General features: G+C 37.6%; 1 protein-coding gene across 5 annotated transcripts in view; it reads right to left on the reverse strand.

Moving 5' to 3' along the window:
- LOC125230060 (POU domain, class 6, transcription factor 2) overlaps nucleotides 1-23,856 on the reverse strand; it is a 310,978-nt gene that overhangs the window by 17,746 nt on the left and 269,376 nt on the right. For all 5 annotated transcript variants that reach the window (XM_048135050.1, XM_048135053.1, XM_048135048.1 and 2 more), the window contains one exon: nucleotides 12,880-13,046. In XM_048135050.1, the coding sequence (XP_047991007.1) occupies nucleotides 12,880-13,046 (167 nt within the window). The remainder of the gene's footprint in view (nucleotides 1-12,879; nucleotides 13,047-23,856) is intronic.

A 23,856-nucleotide genomic window follows, 5' to 3' on the forward strand; every position in this document is an offset into this window, starting at 1 on the left:
CGAAAAATTCGACATAATCGAACTGGGCCGTTATTTCGGCATTTTATATTCAACGCTTGATTATTCTTAATTAAAGTTTTCGAGTGATTAGGGTGAAACATACACTTCAACCATTTTAAATGTGCGTGCTAGATTACCTTACTTTAGGTTTTCGGTTTCTTGAGTCGTTGGGGCAGAGAACAGATTCGTCCAGGAACGATTTTTCGGGTGTAGTTTCCGAACGCATAATGGATAAAATTACGCGAGCCGAATCAACTCGATTCGAGCTACGATTACGATGTAGAATCGAAAACGATATCGATTATAATTAACTCGTATTATTATCGTAACTGTTGTAAGTGCTTTCCAACAAGTTTCTTTAAGAATTGAAGCCGTTTGATAAAAGTTTGACCTTTTCTTTGTATAAATTATCGAGGGCTCTTCATTTGCTTGTCTAGTAATTAATACTGATTTTAATTACACAAAAGATGGGATATTGATTTTCAATTTAGTAAATAATACCCCATCATGAAATACTTGGATGGTTAGTTTATATTGACGTCAATCGGAGTTGTTTCCTTTCAAGTATTTTCTTTAAGTAGAAGGTGAATTAGTTGATATTTCTATCAAGTATTGAAATAAAATTGTTTTTATTGATTTTCACGCTAAAAGGAGGTACACAGGGATAACTTTAGGTGTTAATGATTATAAATATTATATCTAGAAAAAACTTTACTCAACTTCTACGACAGTTTTAGTTACATACTCAAATAAAACGTCATCTCGATACTTAAGTACCTGATACTTTAGTTATTTTACACATAACATAATATATATTCAAAATTCGTAAAATAACCTAACCACAAAATTAAAATGACATATTGGACCGATTTTCATGAAACATGACTAAGAACACTCCTGACTAATTCAGCTCTCAAACAAAAAAAAACTATCCATCGGTTCATCCGTTCGGGAGCTACGATGCCACAGACAGACACACACAAACAGACAAACAGACAGACAAATAGACAGACAGACAGACACGTCTAACTTAAAACGTTTTCGAATCGGGGGTTAAAAATAACATTTCATAGATTTATATACATATATTGTAACAATTCAGCACCACAGGCGAAAAAACATATACATACTAGGTATGTGTAAAAAAAAAAAATATTTTAATATTTCATGACTCAGACTAAATTAAATATGCAACTCCCAGTTTCATAAACACAATGTAACTAGCACTTAAGCACTAGACTAACCAGTTTGTACTAGTACCAACTACAGTAAATCTAGAACTAATTGTAACAAAAGTACCAACCAGGTAATTAAGTATTAGTAGAAAGTGGGTAACAAATGGTAGCGACATAGCAATTTACGTATTACGTCGATTAAACGCAATTAAAGACTACGTTTGTCCTAAAAACGGTTACTTAGTCAAGATCGTATCTTGTAATCAAGAAAATGTACGATCGCCTAGATGGCGCTGTCCGTGCTACACCGTTGGTTGATTCTCGGCTAGATGGCGTTAATTTTATTATTTGACAATTTAACACATATCAGCGGACGTAGCACACTAATGGCAAAGATTATTCATATAGAATTCACATACTTCTTACTAAGAATCGTGGTAACTCGATTTTTAACACCACCTATTAAAAATATTATCTATCATAACTACACTGATGATACCACAGAACTTAATTTAGATAGAAGAAACAAATTCATATATTTGTATAGGGGCCGAGCGTGTCAAATTTTGTACTGAAGTTGATTCTTGCCTGTAATTTTAAATGTCTCAGGCTCTTGATTGTTCATAATTTTTGTGTTGTTGCAATTGAATATCACGTAACGAGGCATTTTTAGGGTTCCGTACCTCAAAAGGAAAAAACGGAACCCTTATAGGATCACTTTGTTGTCCGTCTGTCCGTCCGTCCGTCCGTCTGTCAAGACCCTTTTTCTCAGGAACGCGTGGAGGTATGAAGCTGAAATTTATATCAATTACTCAGGTCTACTGTCCCTTGAAGCTGTGAAAAAATCAAACTTCTAAGCCAACGCAATCAAAAGATACAGCCGTTTATGCCGCAAATTTTCGACACTTGCAAGGGAATCAAAACCTACAGGGTGCTTCCCGTGAACTCAGAATCTTGAAATTTGGTACGAAGCAACGTCTTATAGCATAGATAAAGGAAAAATTACGAAAACCATAAATTTTTAGTTACATCACATAATATATTTTTTTTTAATAATTTTAACCTTACTACCCATTTCCTCATAAACGCGTAGAGGTATTAAATTGAAATTCATACTAAATACTCAGGTCTATAATACCTTTAAGCTGTAACAAAATCAAACTTCTATGTCAACGCAATCAAAAGAAACAGCAATTTAAGCTGCATATTTTGAAACTCGCAAGTACTCGCAAGGGAATCAAAACCTAAAGGGTACTTCCAGTCGACCTAGAATCTTGAAATTTGGCATGAAGCAACGTTTTATAGCACACATAAAGGAAAAATTCCGAAAACCTTAAATTTTTAGTTACATTACAAAATATATATTTTTTAATAAATATAAACTTATTACTTTTTTCCTCATGAACGCGTAGAGCTATCAAGTTGAAATTCATATCAAATGCAGGTTTGTACGGAACCCTCGGTGCGCGAGTCCGACTCGCACTTGGCCGGTTTTTTTATGTTTTGGTTGACTTCAACTTACAAAAATTGACGCCCGAAAGCTGCATGCTGCGAGTAAAGACGGACAACTCAGTGGATTTCACTAAGTTCATTTGACACGCTAAGTAGATACGTTTGCTTGATCTATGGTATACACCGTGTTTCACTTAACACTAAAAACCTGAAAACCGTTTGTTCAGAATCGAGAGTAGAATCGATTGAGCTATATCTTGATGGGGGTAATATTTTTGTCTAAATTAGTATTATTAGTAATTTTTTATGTGCCTATTCTATTGTATTCGTAATACAACATTGTGTATATCGCATTGCTAGAGGTTGTTTACCTTTTTCAGTATTTGGGTGTATTAATACTGGCTGGTTACTTGGACGATTATTTTTTCCGCTACGAGTTTGACGTTGTTTGTCAGTTTAATCTTAATGATTATCATAAGTCATAACAAATTGAACTCGTACCTAATTACAACCTTGTCATTTTGAATATTGGGTTTAAATTTGCTTACTGCGATTACCTGTCCAATTTGAAGTTAACTGTGACAAAGCTTTAAAGTGTTTTACAGTGACATCTTAGCTGTCTATTGGTAAACCTTATGTCGTTGCAGTAACGTACACAAATAAATAGTTTTATGGTTTATGATGGTAGTTAGCAATTATTTTATTGAGTGTAGAGCTAAAAGTCGAGTAGAGCTGTACAGAAAATTAAAAATTCAATTAAAAAAAAAGTAACTACCAGATTAAAAGATGAATACTCTAGATGAGTTTAAAAAAATAAAAATCAGTTGGGGTGTCTGAGGTTTTGAGTGATACCGGAAACACGTTGTATATGACATCTCTGGATAATACCTACATCGCGATTGCTGTATCACGCGCGATAGAGCGTCTGTGTAAAGGCGGCTATTCTCTACTTTGAACTCTTTGCCTACTCTGAGATGACTTGAGTCTAAAATAGCCCTAAGTGGTCTATCTTGCATAGCAAAAGTAAAAGGGTGCGTTTGCACGTTGTTTCTCCATAAATCTCTCAACTACAACCTTGTCCGCCAATTAGACCTCGACAGCCACCTCTTTCTTTCTTATCGCTGTCCTTATCGATCCTAATTATTTGTAATTGACTTTAATTAGTTGATTAACTATATTGCCTTCACCGGCTTCTTTGATCGCTAAAAGCCTTTGTTTATTGTTTATAAATATATCAAATTATAAGTTAATGGTTTAATTTTATAGGTATATTCATATTAATTTTGAAGATCTAAAGAATTTGTAACTAGCCCATTTGATTGAGTTACTATATTAATCATAATAGCAGTATATTTCATCGTGTATTTTTTTGAAGCCGCTATTATTTCAACCTTAATATTATACTCGTATTTTAATATAACGTACAAGAATTGCAAGTCGATTCTTAACTTTATCTAATATTTAGTTTTCGATTGATAAAAATAACGCTTAATAAAAACAATTTAAAAAAAGATAACTAAACGATATAGCGCTGAAGATACGAGATCTTGTAAAAATAACGAGATAAAATCTAATCCTGAAGTAAAGTTATTTTAAGTCGATTAACTTGTTAACAGACCAGGAATACTCGTATCTAAAATAAATTATAGCTATTCTTAAAATTGACTAATTAGTCTGTTACCGACACTAAAACTAACGATTAACGATTAATCGATTACGCAATCGAGTTCCCAAGCATTTCCAATCGTGTCGAATCGGTCAACGATGTATTTTTATGTGGGGTTCCATGCCACAAGGGTCCTAATACTTCATCTTAATAAATGACGAATTTCTGTTAGAATATTAGATAAAAACTCTTCTTGTGTCTCAAAAGACTTTGTAACCTTGGACTTAATTATCTTTTGAAACTCATGACGTTTTGAGAACAGCGTTATCCCCATGATCTCAGAGAAGAGTGCCAGTTGAAACTAACTACCTTCACTATTTCTATTTGCGTCCTAGGGATATTTCTTTAATCGGGCTTACTCTTGGTCACAGACTAGCCAAAGACAAAGACGTGGCCTAAAATGGAGTGAGCTCACCCAGAAGATGCCTGTTCACCCTAGATAAACTCTTTTGACACACGACACTAAACGATATTCGATTTATCGATTCTCGATAAACAGTCGATAAACGACCTAATGGCAATTGAAGGATCTTGAGCCTTCTTTATTGGAAAGCCACATATAAATTTGTGCCAACAGGAGAAGAGAGGAACTGGGTAATTTAGTAATTGTTTCCACTAACAACGAATTAAATAGTAATCAATAGAACTGGGGCCCGGGGACACGATGTCCACGGTTTATATGCCACGAGACGGATTCGGGACGATTTGGTGACATTTTGATTTTCATCAGCAGAAAAATAAAATTTACTTACCCGTTCAGAATATCAAAACTATTAAGAGCAAAAGAGAAGTAACGTGGTACTACTTGCAGGAAATAGTAGTACTTACTATCTACCTAAATTCTTGGAAACAGCACAATTCTAATCTGACTTATTTAATTCTTATATCCACCTCCTTATGCCGCCATCCAAATTAGTTGTAATCAATAGGTATAGTTACGAAAGCTAGAAGTTACAATACCGTAACAAGGAGTGAAAAACCCTACCTACAACATACAAAAGATTATATCGTTGCATTTATTTGTTCTTTCATTTTGTTCGTCACTGAAAACATAAGGTTTCTCTAGCTTACAGGATTCGGACGATCTAATAATATTTCATATTTTTTTATTAACATGTCATTTGCTCCATGTAATCTCTGGCCAATTTGTAAATGTATCCGGGGCGTACCACGGTCACCGCTTATCAGAGCAATATTTACGAAATCGCATTTTAAGCCATCTAGAGTGAAGTGACATTTTGGCATTAACATTAACAACTTGGACACTCTAGAATATGAACATATTACCAGGGTGGCTAGCCGAATGGCACAATCGCTCACGAAACGCTCACGAAACGAAGCGCTAGTAGATATCTATCTCTATCGCGCTTGCGTATTGGCGCGACAGAGCCAGCGGCGTATCGCTTCCGTTTGGCGTCGGAGAAATGCCATTCGGCTACGGGGCCTGCTTTTGCTCGCGGCTTCGCTCGCGTTAAAAAGAGACAAAAAGTAGCCTATGTCACTCTCATTTCCTTCAACTATCTCCACTTAAAGGAAGTCCGTGAAGGACGGACAAACAAAGAGACACACACACTTTCCCAATTCTTAATATTAGTATGATTTTACTTGATAACGTAACCATTATTGCCAATTAGAAAAGAGATGATACGAAGCAAATGCAAGTGACAGATGAGATGACGCCCGATAGAGAGATATGGAAGAAAAAGATTTATGCTGAGCCAACCCCAAGTCATTGGGAATTTTGTATGCACTAATGTAGTTACGATACGGTAGTCATAGGCTCCGCTAGACAATTAACAGGAAGAAGAAAATTTAATAAATAAAATCCTAAAGCTTGTTCAGAGTTACCAAAACTTGAAAATAAATGCAAACAAGATGTAAAAATCGTACAGACTAAAAAGTCCTAGCGGAATTGCCAGCTATTGTTTTTAATGGTGGTAGGGCTCAAAGTTCGAAAAGCTGATCACATTTAGCCGCTGCCGTTGTCCTCTTAATCTATTGATCCGGTTAAAGTAAGCACACGGAAGAAAACTTTGGAAAACTAAATGAATATTGGATATATATTTAAAACTAAATGAATATACATGAAACAGATATAGGTAAAGCGGGGCAATTGTCGACTGGAGGGCCATTGTAACTTTGGCTGACTGTACCTTACACATATTACTATTGTTTTAAAAGAAATTCTTGCAATGATTGTAGAATTGTTACACAGCGACCACAGCGTAGGTAGTAGGTACGAATATGTATGTATTTTACCTATATAAATATTTATACTGGGGAAACTTCATACAACCCACATAGCCAGTATCTCGACGCTATGGTCGCTAGGGTAAAAAATACTTCCTTGCATTATCGCTTACAATTTTTTCCATTTTGCTTATACTTATTGCAAACGTAAACACATAAAAGGCAAGCAAACAACGATCTTCTTACAGCACTTTGAATGTAATAGTTATTACGGATGCAGGATACTCGCCGATGCCTACTTAAATACTAATCCCTTCCCACTGAGCCACCTGCATTTTACACTGCCTATCTCTATCCTTGTCCCCGACCCCGTCCCCGTCCCGTCCCTACCCCCTACTCTCCCTATCCCTATCTCCGTCCCCGTCCCCTATCCCTATCCCTATCCCTATCCCTATCCCTATCCCTATCCCTATCCCTATCCCTATCCCTATCCCTATCCCTATCCCTATCCCTATCCCTATCCCTATCCCTATCCCTATCCCTATCCCTATCCCTATCCCTATCCCTATCCCTATCCCTATCCCTATCCCTATCCCTATCCCTATCCCTATCCCTATCCCTATCCCTATCCCTATCCCTATCCCTATCCCTATCCCTATCCCTATCCCTATCCCTATCCCTATCCCTATCCCTATCCCTATCCCTATCCCTATCCCTATCCCTATCCCTATACCTATCCCTACCCCTATCCCTATCCCTATCCCTATCCCTATCCCTATCCCTACTATCCCTATCCCTATCCCTATCCCTATCCCTATCCCTATCCCTGTCCCTGTCCCTGTCCCTGTCCCTGTCCCTGTCCCTGTCCCTGTCCCTGTCCCTGTCCCTGTCCCTGTCCCTGTCCCTGTCCCTGTCCCTGTCCCTGTCCCTGTCCCTGTCCCTGTCCCTGTCCCTGTCCCTGTCCCTGTCCCTGTCCCTGTCCCTGTCCCTGTCCCTGTCCCTGTCCCTGTCCCTGTCCCTGTCCCTGTCCCTGTCCCTGTCCCTGTCCCTGTCCCTGTCCCTGTACCTGTCCTTGCCCCTGTCAAATTATCATGCTAGGAGGTGAACTTTGAAAAATCCTTTCTTAGTGTTCCTCTAAGGAACTTCCGTGTCAATTTGAAATCTGTTGAACCAGAAGTAAAGATAAAAACTAAACCTATACTTATGGCTATTTTAGATATTTTAATCCCGTTTCACAACAACAGAGGGGAAAATTTCTTTTCCACCTCATTAGATTTTAAAATCGTTGTATTTATCGTGATCAGCGACCCGATAAACCATAAAAACGATACCCATATTGTGTTTTTGACTTTACCCCCTTTGCACCCCTTTAGGAGTAAAATTTTCAAAAAAACCTGAAACATGTATTTAGTCATATGTCTTTAGGAATCCTCTTGTGAAGTTTCGAATAAAACAGTGAAACTAACATTGTTTCCCCATACAAACTTTGAACCCCCATTTGACCCCCTTAGGAGGCGAATTTTGAAAAATCCTTTCTTAGAAGTCATCTACACTATATATAAGGAACCTATGTGCCAAATTTGAAATCTCTAGGACCAGCGGTTTCGGCTGTGTGTTGATATGTCAGTTAGTCAGTCAGTCAGTTTCTTCTTTTATATATTTTTTGATATTTAAACCCCATGGCACTATAACAGGGGAGAAGGTATTTCACTTCCACCTCGTTACATTTTAAAAGCGTTGTATTTATCGTGATCAGCGACCCGATTAATCATAAAAACGATACCCATATTGTTTTTTTGACTCACCCCCTTTTCACCCATTTAGGGGTTAAATTTTCAAAAAACCTGAAACACGTCTTTAGTCATATGTTTTTAGGATCCCTCCTGTGAAGTTTCGAATAAAACAGTGAAACTAACATTGTTTCCCCATACAAACTTTGAACCCCTATTTGACCCCCTTAGAAGGCGAATTTTGAAAAATTCTTTCTCAATGCTCATCTACACTATATAAAGAACCTACGTGCCAAATTTGACATCTCTAGGACCAGCGGTTTCGGCTGTGCGTTGATATGTCAGTCAGTCAGTCAATATCTTCTTTTATATATTTTTTTGATATTTAAACCCCATTGCACCAAAACAGGGGAGAAGGTATTTCACTTCCGCCTCCTTAGATTTTAAAAACGTTGTATTTATCGTGATCAGCGACCCGATAAACCATAAAAACGATACCCATATTGATTTTTTGACTTTATCACCCCCTTTTCACCCTTTTAGGGGTTAAATTTTCAAAAAACCTGAAACACGTATTCAGTCATATGTCTTAAGGAATCTTCCTGTGAAGTTTCGAATAAAATAGTCAAACTAATCTTGTTTCCCCATACAAACTTTGAACCCCCATTTGACCCCCTTAGGAGGTGAATTTTGGAAAATCCTTTCTTAGTGCTCCTCTACACTGTATAAGGAACCTACGTGCCAAATTTGAAATCTCTAGGACCAGCGGTTTCGGCTGTGCGTTGATATGTCAGTCAGTCAGTCAGTCAGTCAGTCAGTCAGTCAGCTTCTTCTTTTATATATTTAGATTATCATGATCAGGAAGTCCGGTAACTATACGTACAGTTGTGAACAAAACTGTTTTAATAGTAAGAAGCATGGCAGTAAAGTGTGGAGATACATACATACATACATACAATCACGCCTGTATCCCATGAAGGGGTAGGCAGAGCACATGAAACTACTCAAGTTTCAGTGCCACTCTTGGCAAATAAGGGGTTGAATGAAAACAAAACTGTGACATTGTAGTGACAGGTTGCCAGCCTCTCGCCTACGCCACAATTTAACCCATATCCCATAGTCGCCTTCTACGACACCCACGGGAAGAAAGGGGGTGGTGAAATTTTTAACCCGTCACCACACGGGCAGTGTGGAGATGATGTCGAACAAAACACAAAAATATAAAAAAAGTTGGCACTTAGGAACTGCTTATAATCCGCCTAACAAGTGATATAGGCTACTTTGCACTTACTTTTTGTAATTTCGTAAATCGTAGCACGCCATTTCCATCACTAGAAAAGTTACCTAAATTTGAAAAAATCTGTGTGAAGAGGGTTTTTATTTTTTTATTAATAACCGACTTTTCATACTTTTAAAACCGTATTCCCTAGTTGTGTTCCCATAGAAAGTTTGATTTTAGTCAGCCCTGTTTATAAAAAATAAATAAAGCTACCTGGAGTATTTTTAAGATGATTATTATTAAGTATTAACTACAGGAAAGACATAGTAATGAAGAACCTTCTGCGTATAAAAAGCTCTCTATAAATACCTGAGCTAACCGGCAAGGGACCAACTAGGCTAATAGTCGATAATGACTCCATCGATTCAGTGCTATTCTGCATTAAGTAATGCCTAATGAACGCTTTTACACGGCATGGAACACGGTATAAAAACGATGGGCTTGTTTATTTCAATCTATTGATGTTTGTATAAAGCTGTACTATTTTTATTTCATTATGGTTATGCTCGAAAAGAGCAGAAAAATTGCCAAGGTAAAAAAGGCTAAAAGAACACGCAAAACAGCCAAGTAAGTAATCGATGGAATGTGCGGAAATCCACCTTATTTCCGCGAATAGATAACGTGCAAAAAATAACCTGTTATAAAGGTATACCATTTTTATTTAATTATGGTTGTGCTCGAAGGTAAAAGAGCAGAAATATTGCCAAGGTAAAAGAGCAGGCAACAGCCAAGTAAGCCTTCACTGTCGCGTATGGATATCTCAACACGATAGACAATTAGACACATAGGCATTTAGACGGGGGAGCGCAGTTTTCTTAAAGGTAGAATTGGGCTGGAAAATCACTAGCAAAACTTTAAGTACGTATTTTCTTTATCTACTATCATAGATTTAGATAACCGGAACGCTTGTGAATTTGGAACTTTTTTTAAATCCATTAAATGTCAAAATTATTTCTATTTGATTTTGTAAAAGTGGTTAGGCAGTTCGGAGGTTAGAGGCGTCAGAGCAATTTAAAAATATCTACTGAATCAAGTCCATTCACAGATATTTTCCGCTGTAGCATTCAGAAATAGAGATACATTCTACTAATATCTCATTTAATAATCAGTGTGCGCCGCAAATATTACGTCTAGACGGAGTAGGTCAAGCTAAGCTGCTTAACCGTTGTAGGTTAAAAATGGGCGTTCTAAAAATGAAATGGGACAGAATATGGTTGAGATTGTTGAATTTACTGGTGATTTTAGGTCGTCTATGTTTTGATCAATAGGTTACAAGATATAGCGCGAAAAGGGTTTCCTTCGTATTTTTCCGGAAACGTTCGTATTTATTATGCTAGTTCAGTCAATGTCCGTGCATCTTGTACTGAGACTGACTGAAATAGCATGACACGTTCGTACGTTTCCGTATCAATACGAAGGCAAATCTTTTTAGCACTACGTCTGTAGTTTACAACATAATCGGACATAAATTTAAATAGGTAATTATATAAGAAATTGAAACTAAACTTAAAAGCTAATTACCTAAAATAGGCCCTTGAGGAATTGTGCCAAGAATGCTGGTGACATTTCCTCGCTGTATCGCAATGCTGATACGTTGAGCGAGGAAGTCGCCCGCTCTTTGGACATGTTTTAAACATGAATTTATGTCTTCTGATTATCACTACAGAAACCGCTGGTTTAAACTAGCTTGTAGCGATGAGGTTTTAGGAATTTATGTAAGTACTATATTAAGTAAAACTTACGAAGAAATTAAAGACGTATGACTTTTATCCACCGACCGGCGATGGGCTAACATGAAAGCTAAAGTTCAAGTCCTCTCGCGCATAACTAAGTTCAGCAGTGGGAGCATAAAACTGAATAATAAAAATACTATTATATTTGGAGGCCGTTTTTAGCAATATGATCAAAATGATTTGATGCAAACAAACATCCGAGACGCCTGATAGAAAACTTTGTTTGTCGTAAATAAGTATTACGTACCAAAACTAATGTATGTGTTTAGCCTATCATAAACTCTAAAGTATACAAACGCACGATAAAACACGAAGCATCAAACACAACTCCTAACTTTGTCAACACAATGTAGTTACCAAACTAGTCATCTGACAATAAATCGGAAATGACCAAGAAATTTCCCTAACCAGATCAGACGGCCTAGCCGAAGTGACAATAGTTGACGTTATGTGGCGATCGAAACGCAGTCTGGCTGTCGCGTCACTACAGAAGAACGATAGGGAGAGGTAGCCACGAAGCGTAAGCGATTGTGAAGTTGGCTAGATAAGCTGCCACCAAAGTTTACTAACCAATCCTATACCTTACTCCAAAGGAATATAAGGTACATAACAGGTCCGAATGGTGTGTACCTGAGGGCAGCCTACTAAGTCCTTAACTATACGCAACTTTCCTCTAACTCTTATAGCATTAGGCGAAACACTAGACTCTCTAATGGATCTGTGCTATGCTTAGACACAAACTTTTCTGGATAAGTAGAGTTGCGAGTCCAGAATAGCGTTTAGTTTAAAGTTTAAGTAACTGATGAAGCTAACTTTTGCTTGTGTAGGGGTAAATGGGGTAATGAATTGATAAATGGTTGTTTTCGATAGCATTACTTTGCAATCTAGAATATTCAACTTAGAAAACACGTAGATATGTGGAGAGTTTTATAAGACACTTGTTAATAACTTACCCATTGCTGTAGAAATTACTAGTTTTAGGAAATTTTAATAGACGCATTACATTGATTTCGTAAGTCTGGGATCTCCAAACATTTTCACCAAATATTTTCAGTAACTTGAAAAATGCAAATGTTCTCCCAAAGAGCATAAGTGGCTCAGGAGCGGTGGTCTTCCATGAGTAAAATACAAACAAAACAAAATACCATAAAGGAGAGTGACCACTTAGTTTCCACCCGTGACATAGGCTTTAGCTAGGAGACTAATCATCTACTCTCTGACTGACGAGGAGCCAGCGTCGTTGTCATGAGAACTCTTGACGGAGCCAGACATCTTGAAAGGAGCGTGGGGTGATGGGACCGGTGCTGAACCTTCAGCACGAGTGCGTCTAAGTTGTGTTGTTATCTCGCCTTTTAAAATTAAGAGTGACAGAAATGCCACCACAACTTGAAAACAGCTACAGTTGCTCGAGACAGTACTTACTTGGAGAGTCAGCAAGCAGGTCGTTGTCATCATGCGAACTCTTGACGGAGCCAGGTGACATCTTGACAGGAGCGTGGGGTGATGGGGCTGGTGCTGAGCCTGCGGAGCTGGCGGTGCCTGAGTGCTTCAATTGAAGCCGTATTGCTATCTCATCGTTCAAGGTTAAGAGTGACAGAGATACCACTATCCCTTGGGAACAGCTACGGTTGCTTGAGACAGAGGTGTCACTTACTTGGCGAGTCAGCAAGCAGGTCGTTGTCATCATGCGAACTCTTGACGGAGCCAGGTGACATCTTGACAGGAGCGTGGGGTGATGGGGCTGGTGCTGAGCCTGCGGAGCTGGCAGTGCCTGAGTGCGTTGAAGTTGTGATGGTTATCTCGCCGTTGGATGCTGCGAGCCTGTGGAATGATGGTGTGGTTAGTTGACTGTTTTTGCATCAAATATAATGAAAATAAAAGGAAAACTCAACTTCATGTATCAGATAGTGAAAGAGAAGATAGAGGGACATGTGGAAATTGCTCCCTTGACAGGAGTATCGATCATAAATATTGCTGTTTTTGCATATTGGTAGAGTTTCACTGAGCAAAATCTTTGAGAAAGTGACAAAATTGTAAACCTAATTTTTTACATAGCGGCTGGCCCGCTGCATTTGACGGCCTATTTATACAGCTATAAAAATGAATTTTGTTAGGTACCTACTTTTAGGTATATTATTAAGTTCAATTTTGGTATGCCTTTCCAGTTCTGCGATGTGTCTGTATTGACATTACATACAATTTGGAGGATTGTTCTAATAAATGTTATAGGAATTCGACTTTTATAAAGGCACTTCCATTCTACTACAACATTATGTACCCTGTTTTTATTGAATTCCGTTAACTTTAAGGGAAGATTCTTTAGTTCAAATACAATCAATTTCTCTAAGAAACTAGACTCTTAACTCTTACGGTTATCGAATAATTAAAAAAAAATACTGAACACGTGTCTGACTTCCTAATGTTACTTGTTTTGACATGTGCCGTCAAACAATTGACAATGACTCTAATGTTATGATTAAGGTCCTCTCACGCTAATTAATCCATTTATTATTTACGGAAACGAAAAAACAAATTTAGAATTTAACAAAAAGCTATATACAGAATGGTTTCTGATGATGAACCTAACTGCGTGTCAAATTTCACGGCAAACAAAAAAAAACACGGTGTAGAATTATTTAGACTAACTGTGTTCACTTTAGTTTTATTACGTATCTAGTTTATATAGTACAAAACAACGAGACAGTCGCTGAGATCAAACAAATAAACGCAATCTTAAACTTTACTACGATGTAATAAAGCGGAGAATGTACACATATTTATGAAGTGTACGAAGGGTTAACACGCTTGCTAGTTTTCATTGAAACAGTATAACTGTCACTAGTGATGCGCCCTTACTGAACTTTCAAATTGTCGGCAGGTTCGGCAACTTACATATTGTTTGGTGTTAAAAAGGGATTACCTGCCTATTACTAGCATGTCAATTGTTTCTGATCTCAATTATAAAAACGTTTGCACTACTACTGCTCGAGAAGTTGGCTGCTGGCTTACTCCCCTGGCCCGGTTCGCCCTTCCTTAGTTCACCTGCATCTCTCAGATTTTTCCGAGAGGAGCAGGCAAATTAAGGAGGAGATTAAGGTGCGTGGTACTAGGGTTAGTTCCCTAATTAGGGCCCATCCTTAAACTCCACGTCATACACAAATCGAAGCCATAAGAGCGTTCCATAATCAAAGCTTTATTGAAGGTCATATTCTTAGTATCTCTCATTTACACGTAGGGCGGCGAAGACCACTAGGTTGGAAATTTAGCACTACGATCCTCCATCCCAGGTAAGAGAGATAGAGGTAAAACGAAAACAAGTTGGAGAGACGTAGTGCTTAAAGGTATGGCCGAGAGAAAAGCAAATGATGCGGCAATGGACCCACCGCGTTGATTCATAGCTTGGAAAGAGAGACTTCCCGTTCCGTCCGTTCCTCAAAATGTTTCCCAAGTCACATCTCGGACACTGGCGATCAAATATATGAAAGAGGTGCGTCCTAGCACACAGTTTAAGCTCGTGTAGGCGTAGGCGAACGCGTACCATGCTTGTATGAGTGAGATATGACAGGTCGACTGTTCACGTTTTTGACAGGCGGTAACTGTGAGGTAACCGAGAGGGATGGCGGCACTTTCAGCGGGGAACAGGAGAGGCCATACTGTACGATAGTACCTACTTTCTATTATACTGTGCCCAAGTTAAGGTACATCACTAGCCCGTAGTGACGCGACACTTCTCCAACAATACGCTCATGAGCTTCATTACACGCATTAGCGGTAATTGGGCCCTAATTAGGGCTCATCCGGCGCAGTGCTAAATGCAAGGGGCAATTATAAAAATACACGGTGCAAGGGAAAGGCGACGATATGCGTAAGAGGGAAATGTCTTGTTTTAATTTGTAGCATTTACATTCAAAGATTTATACACTATTCACTTAAATACGAGTCGCTTTCATTTATAATAAGTATGGAAAAAGGCAAGAAAAAAGCAAAATAATGTACAATTGATAGTTTTAGTAGGACAAACTTTTCATCGAAATCACATCGACAACAAATCATCGAAATTTTGTTAGACTAAGTGGAAAAAGTGTTATGATATGTTATATATTTGTAAACTACTCGTTTCAAAGTATTTGATAGCAGAACACACACGCAATTCATTTATGACAAAACTTTCTCGTTTGCGCTCGGTTACGATTTCAAACTATTTTTCACACGTCTATAATTAAAGCCTATTTTGAAATAGGTTGGATCTACACCCAAACATATCGACACCAAATCGGCTAAAGACAGAACATGGCCGTTTTGAGGACAGCAAATATAAAATGATCCCAGGCCAACAAAATAGCAGTAGCTTTAGGCCGTTTTCACATTATCCGATCCGATATCGGGTGTAGGAAGGATGTAAAATGTAAGATTTATGCGCTTCCAGGTCTTTATTTATGTATTTGATAGATCATTATTACTAAAAAACAAAATGAAACATATAAAACGCAAAAATTGCGGATTTAATGCAGATGGCACTTTCCTACAACAGTTTTTGTCCGAGGCACCATCGAACTGCCGATATCGGCAGGACGCTTCCGACATTTTTGGCATGCCGGACCCCCGCCAGCTGTCGGCCGATAATATTTGTATGTGTGCGTATATAATGTAGGTATACGTTTGTAGTAGTGTGAGTGAGTTGAACCACGAAAATGGCGTCTATTAAACAGCTGTTACATTTGATGAATTTCTGTTGCAAAAAAAAAAGATTGTAATTCATCGGTCCGAATTGCGGATACTAAGTGGATTGTTTCATGTTTTAGTAGATATGAAACGTTGTTAAATGTAAAATTATTTATTTTACCTGCAAAAACACGGGGTGTTATAAGTTTGACGTGTCTCTCTGTCTGTTTGTTTGTCTGTCTGTATGTTTGTCTGTCTGTATTTTTATGCTCGTTATTTTAATTTTACAATAAAATATTTGAAATATAGTGCTTATAATTATTAAATATAAAATACCGGATAGGGATTTTTTTACAATAGTGCTTTTTTTTTATAAAGGACAATATTTTATAAAAAAAAATCATACTTCATTGATTTGCGCCCAAAAAGGAACAATGCGACAATATTTTTATCGAAAAGACAGTTGTTCAGAGACTCCGACATTAAATATCGGGTGTAGGATGTCGGTCCGACACCCGATATCGGATCGGATAATGTACTTAGTTACGTGTAGCATCAGAATATTTTTACAAGAGTTCTATATCGCTAAATTATATATTTAGACAAAAATATAACCAGAAATTAATTAAAGTGGTCCTAACTTATATGGGATGACCTTTACTAAAATGGCAATGGGTCTTGTCACTAATTGATAAAAGACGGTCAAATTATGAATAATTGGTTTAGTTTGCATATAAATTGTCAGACAATTAAATTTAAAGCTAAAATAGTGCAATTTAATGTAATGAGGCGATGCGACAATTCCTCAAAGGAGAATATCACGACACTGTGTGGTAGACAGTGGTTGCAAAACTTGCAAAGTCATTGCAGAAAGAAAAGTGGAGTGTGAAAAATCGAATCGTGGGTGTAGGTACCCCTCTCATTTCGTTCATTCTATTTATATAAAATCAAATAAATAGGTCCCTACTTTGTATGGTATCTCATCAATTTTTTTACCACAAAATCAGTATTAGAGTTCATGGTGACGTCACAAAAATATTATTTACTACCGAAACATCCCAAATTACTAGTAGAAAAAAGGCGCGAATTTTATTTGTGCCTACATTTACTGCCTTTTTCAAACAAACACACTACAAGGTCACTGCACCAAAGTATATACCGTGGGCCTGAATAACCCGAAAGATTTTATCCATGCGTTTTTGATGTAAAAGCAATTGTATGTAAAAGTAATTGATTTAATTCTCTGAACCTAAGCCAAATCCAGATATTTTCATAATTACATTTATAGTCTCCAAATGTGGCCAAGAATACACTGTTAAAATCTTTCGGGTTATTCAGGCCCACGTTGTATTGAGAGGTAAAAATGTTCGTCACTTAATTCAGATGATGTTTAGTACCTAAAACTAGAAACTTTTCTATAAGCAGGTATGTCAAGATTAACTTCCTTATAGCCTCATACTAAGTTATATTTTATCGCAGAAGCCCACAAGTAGACTATCACCATATTAATACACTGTGCGCATTAATTGTTCCTTCAATTTATCAAACGTGTGCTACGCCTTTTCGAGATAATTATTTTTTTAATTTAATGCAGGCCTCAGCCAGCCGGCCGGCAAATGACATTGTTTGTTTTATCATTTTATTAAATCGTGTATAAATAGAAATCATGCCCAAGTAAACATGACAAAGACAAAGTAAAATGTAATATATTATACAAATCCGCAACGCAGGCTTCGTCAACTGAATACAAAATCCGTTAATTTTAAAAAGTGTGTTTAATTTATAAGTTGTATTTTTTCGGCTGTGTTCATGTTTGTCTTAAGATAGTGATCAAAATGTTGTTTAATGTTTAATTCTTGTTAAAGCTTGAGAAATAATGAAAAACACCATGTTTTTTCTTCCGCAATTGTCTAGTACCGCGGATTTAATGTTTGTGATGAACATCTCTTAGGTACCTATATTGTATCATTCTTTTCACCCATATTTACATTTAAGATATAGAAAACTGATAATTTTTTTTATTTTGTTTTTAATTATTATTAAATACTAAATATGAAACCAGCGCAAAGCAAGGGTTAAAAATCGAAAGTACCCATTAGTCAGCAATTTAATTGCCAACTAATTTCGCTGTCAATCCAACATGACCTTTATAACATTCATAATGATATGTGCATAAAAAGCAATTTACTGTGAATATTTTGACGAACGTATAATGTCGCCCTCTGGCGATGATTAACTTACTATACTGACTTACCTATAAGTCATTTTTGCATGTTTAAAAAAAATCTGCCATGCAAAAAAACACTTTGAAAGTATGTCATAAAAAGGGTTATTTTACCAGTGGTATAGGATAGTAAGATATGACATTGGGTAAGTGACAAGGCGGTACATATAATTTTTATTGACCACAATAATTGTATTTTAATAAAGTTAATGCTTAAAAAATGTTTTGAGAGCGATCTTGCAGTTTTACAACCGTTATTTGCCATTTTTAATGGTTTTATTATGATTTCGACTACGGTTTGTAATCTTTAATTTTTTTTAATGTTGAATGCGGTTTAAAATTCGCATGAACTGTGATTATGGTATGTTTAATTGAGGTTTGACGAGCTGCAACTCAAATGTATCAAAAAGAGTCATTATGAAATGTAAAAACTTTATAACATAGATATTAGGTATGTTTTGAAATACGTTGCTTTATTTGTGTAAATTCAAATGAATGTAGGTAATCTACCTATATTTTTTTTGTTCTGTGCTAACTTTGGACAAGTATAATAAAAATAGCTCGTACAAAATCAGACCTAAAAGGATGTGGCTATAACAAATCACAAACACTTGAGATGAGAATAATGTTGTTCAAAAAAAGTCACTTTGACACTGACAGATCCAATCCGATATGGATATCCGAATTTAAGTATTGACTTTTAGGAAAGTTAGAATACGCTCTTAGCCACATTATTATTTTTCACATAACTTTTGCATTGTAACAGTTCTCTAAGTGAATCCGGTTATGAGTTATGACGCTTACATTTTGTACATAAAAATCGATAGCAAAAAACTATTAAATATGACAAGTACCAGGAAATACCACATAAAACAAAAGCTTGCCACAAAAAAAACAATTTCAAAACAAAGCCATTCTAATACCAACCTAATTGATGTCAAATGACATACAATATTTATCCAGATTGTAGGCCAACAGTGCCTCGTATTAAACTAAATTATAGATGCGGGAATTAATGCCTCTAGTAGTAATTATGAGGTCGCATTAACTTAATGTCTTTGAGCTGACGCACACATGCGAGGCGTTATTACTATTCGAAGTACATTTTGATGAGAAATGATGTCATTTTGATATTATACGCGAGTAGCAAGCGTGAAGTATGGGAATAAGTATGAGTGAAATACCTACAAGCGGTGATAAGCGATGGACGGATGAAATAACGTCTGTCATGTGGCGGAGACAATTGCAGGCCAGGGTGGCTAGCCGAATGGCACAATCGCTCACAAAACGCTCACGAAACGAAGCGCTAGTAGATATCTATCTCTATCGCGCTTGCGTATTGGCGCGACAGAGCCAGCGGCGTATCGCTTTCGTTTGGCGTCGGAGAAATGCCATTCGGCTACGGGGCCTGGGTACGTAGCCAAATGCACAAACGCTCACGATATTATCTGTTTAGTAGCTATCTATTTCTATCGCTCTTGCGTATATTGGCGCGACAGAGCGAGACTGCATTTCTGTCAGCGTCTGACATCGACGACTGCCATTCGGCTACGCCGGCGCCGGCAGCGTGCATCGGGCCCAGTGTGCGTAGCCGAATGCACAGACGCTCACGAAACGCTAAATTGGACTTCCGAGCAAAGCGGCTCCGGCGTCACTAACGCAGCGACACTGACGCGGCGACAGAGCGATAGTACTATGCAGTATGTAAATGTATGAACTTAGGTACTTCCGAGCGCAGCGTCACTAACGCAGCGACAGTGACGCCGCGTCAGTATCGCCCGGCGATAGCGGCCGTGGTATACCTGGCCCCGTAGCCGAATGGCATTTCTCCGACGCCAAACGAAAGCGATACGCCGCTGGCTCTGTCGCGCCAATACGCAAGCGCGATAGAGATAGATATCTACTAGCGCTTCGTTTCGTGAGCGTTTCGTGAGCGATTGTGCCATTCGGTTAGCCACCCTGGCATAGCACTGTCGCTCTGTCGCAGCGATAGCACGTAGTTTCTTGATGTTTTTGGCGCAAGATTTTCAAATAATCGGTAGTAAAATAATATCAAACTGAGTTTTTATAATTAACCAGCACAAGTTTCTGAAATATCCATCATTCACGTCAAAATGTTTTATTTTTCAAGGTTTTAATTATTGTTCAGAGTCTAAATATTATATCCGTAAATACTATAAAGATCCTTAGTAAAGGAGCAAAAGTTCATCATCCTAGATTGCTTCATGTCTATATGCCTGGACCTGAATTCTATGGAAAAACAATGGCGACTGTCGGCAGAGTCGCGCCGCTCGGAAGCGAACCTGCGTCTGTTACCGCTGCGACACTGAAGCAGCGGCTCTGACGCTGCGGCCATTGCGATAGAGCCGCTTTGCTCGGAAGTCCACCTTAACGATAATATCTCTTTCGTAGCTATTGGGTTGGTAAGAAAGTAATGAGCGAATCATAACCAATATTGTAATTTTTATTTAATTTATTATTTTAATCATTTATCAAAAATATAACGGCCTTCGTTATCTACTACTTGTCTCCATCGTTCGGCGAAGAAGTTCTTAGGTTTAGATTAAAAAAACTCAGCTATGTACTGTCGTAGATGGGCTTGATCATCGAACTTTTTTTCATTCAAGGCATTGCTTAGCGATCTGAACAATGCGTAATCCGTAGGTGCCAAGTCTGGAGAGTACGGTGGATGAGGTATCACTTTCCAACCTAGCTCCAATAGCTTTAGCCGAGTCACTTTTGCAATGTGTGGGCGAGCATTGTCGTGTAAGAAAAAAACTTTAGCATGCTGTGGACGATTCTGACAGATTTTTTGGTTTAAATTTTCAAGCTGATTACAGTATACTGATGCGGTAACAGCCATTCCACTTGGTAGGAGTTCCCAGTGAATAATACCATGAATATCCCACCAAACGGACAGCATAACTTTTTTCGGGTGGGGCTCTGTTTTTGGTGCCTCTATTCCTTTTTCGTTTGGAGCTAGCCACTGACGTTTGCGTGTGTGATTTATATATAAGACCCATTTTTCATCTCCAGTGATAAGATGGTCCAACCAGTTGAATGTGCGGCGAAAAGACAGAAGTTGTATGCAGATATCGGCACGGCAGTTTAGTTGATGTCTATCAAGTTCGTGCGGTATCCAAACACTGTATTTGTAGTTTTTTCCCAACTCGTGTAAATGTGTTTCTATGGTGACATGAGAGCAGCCTAACTCGGTAGCAAGAGTACGACTCGTTAGCCTCGGATCTCCTTCAATTAAGGTTTTTAATTTGGCTACATCAATCTTCACCGGTCGACCAGACTTAGGTTGATCTGATAATGAAAAGTCGCCACTACGAAACCGCTGGAACCATCGTTTCGCCGTGGCCTCAGACACAACTTCAGGAGCAACACGCTGACATATATTACGCACTGCTTCGGCGGCTGAATGGCCAGTCTGAAATTCATATAGGCAGCAATGCCTTACATGCACTTTTGATTCGTCCATTTTCTTCCTTATATTACCTCGGCGACAGCTAGTGAATGACTGACGAGAAACTGTGCGACTCGCCCTTTATATACTTTCGACCATAGAAGATTCTAGAACTCTCTCAAAAATTTTATGTGGAATTCAATCGATCGCTCATTACTTTCTTACCAACCCAATATTTATCTCTATCGCTCTTGCGTATTGGCGCGACAGAGGGACGAGTAGACGTTCCCAGCAACATTACAAAGTATTATGACAACATTCATTTGTACCACAGATTTAATTACCTAAAACTAAAACTAAAACAAAATAGATATTTACTTATATTAGTTTTGTTTACTAGCCCACTCTAGTTCAAGCCAGTCACGATACCTTATATTTATTCGAATTAAATTATATTTTTCCTTATTATATTATTGAGTGTAATAAAATTGGTCCTTTAGATTATTTATTGAGCAATCACGGACATAGTCAATGGGGGATGTCTGAAAATTTTAAAATCGCCTGATATTTTTTCTGGTGATAGGAATAAGCATTTCTATTTACAGAAAAAAGTTACAGATTTTTTGGTAGCACCATACATTTTATAAAAATAAAAACGTGTTGCTCGACTGCGCGTACGACCCACTTCGGCAGTTATGAGATTTGTCTTAGTCTTTAAAAAAATTCCATTTTGAATCTGTGCTGGCCACAGACACTGACAGTTGATTGTCAGCTTGACATTTTTCTCGGAGAATTCATAAGTTTCATAACCATATCTGGTGAACTATTTATTACTGTTTTCGACTCATTTTCTCTCCCTGGCCTCTGATTTTGCCTCCTTCTACGACTACCTTCGCTCTCGAACCCCGGACCGTGATTTTACTGGCTTAAAACGACGACCTTTAATTTTAAACCCTGGACCTGATTCTACTTGCATTAACGAAGACGTGTGCTTGCCCTGCTTGCTGCCGACGGCCTTTGCGTTGAACCCCGGACCTGATTACAATTTTTAAGCCCATTGAGTTGGGAAAACGTGGATAGGTACTAGCGATTTTGTAAGAGCTAGTTCATCTAATTTGCCAAAATGTGGAACAGCGACAAACACAATGCCTGTGAAGAAGAAATTGATGAAAGATGCAGAGATATTTTGGACAGAGAATGTGTATCCCATTAATTTTGAAAAGTGCAACTACATGTTATTAGAGTGTAATAAACATAAATTTGTCTTGATCTATATTAACATTATTACTCATTTTAGCACCCATAAGTACGTTTTCACATTATTCGATCCAATACCGGATGTTGGACCGATATCCCATACATTACAGGCGTCGTCTTGGATTTTTTCCATTGAAATCCTTCCGACATCCGATATTGGATCAGGTAATGTGAAAACAGGCTAACTCCTAGTAGTGATTCATAAGCGCACCTGCCTACAGATGAGAACTAGAGAAGGACCTGTGCCCTAAACAAATAACTTTAGATTGTTGGTTTATTGTCTGCTTTAAGTAGTTAGTGCTCAAAAAGGAAATGAGTTTGCGATGTGACGCCTACTGCTTTTCACATCACCCATTCAGAAAGGGTACTTTTCGGCCCTGTTAGGAGGGAATTAAGTGACACTTTTCTGTTCAATAACTTTGTCTGGCCTGTATAAAATATTAACGCCACGGAAAGTGTTTGCACATAAGTAATAATCAGTAATCAGTAATTCTTTATTGCTATCATAGGTACATAAGTTGTTACATTTCAGTAGGTATAGCACAGCTATGAACCCTGTAAGGGCACTGCAAATATAGTTCTTAATAACTAAAAATCTTAATACTTATAATCTTATAAATCTTAATACCTATATTGCTATGAGAACATTTTTATGTTGCAACATATTTTAATATTATGTATAAAAAAATTGTGTCGATTAAGTGCATAATATTTTTACAACAGACCTGATTCATATTTTAGTATTTTGCTTATATGATATGAAAAAAAAAGTGTCAAATGGTAGCAATAGTAGATTGTGCAACAAGGGAGAAAAATGAGATATATATCTTGAGTGTAGCAAGGTATTCTTAAATTTAATCCTGAGCGTAGTGAGGGATTCAAGTGTTAAGACACAAGGTGGAATTAAATTTGCTACACATATTAACATCAACTTTTAGGAAATTTATATATAATGATATGTTATATGAACTTTTAGGAAATTTATATATAATGATATGTTATATGAACATAAAAAATGGTATGTTATGTAACCATGTAAAAAATGTGTCCTTGAAGGGAAAAGTATCACTTTGGTC

The sequence above is a fragment of the Leguminivora glycinivorella genome, chromosome 10, assembly GCF_023078275.1.
Source record: "Leguminivora glycinivorella isolate SPB_JAAS2020 chromosome 10, LegGlyc_1.1, whole genome shotgun sequence".
Lineage (NCBI taxonomy): Eukaryota > Metazoa > Arthropoda > Insecta > Lepidoptera > Tortricidae > Leguminivora > Leguminivora glycinivorella.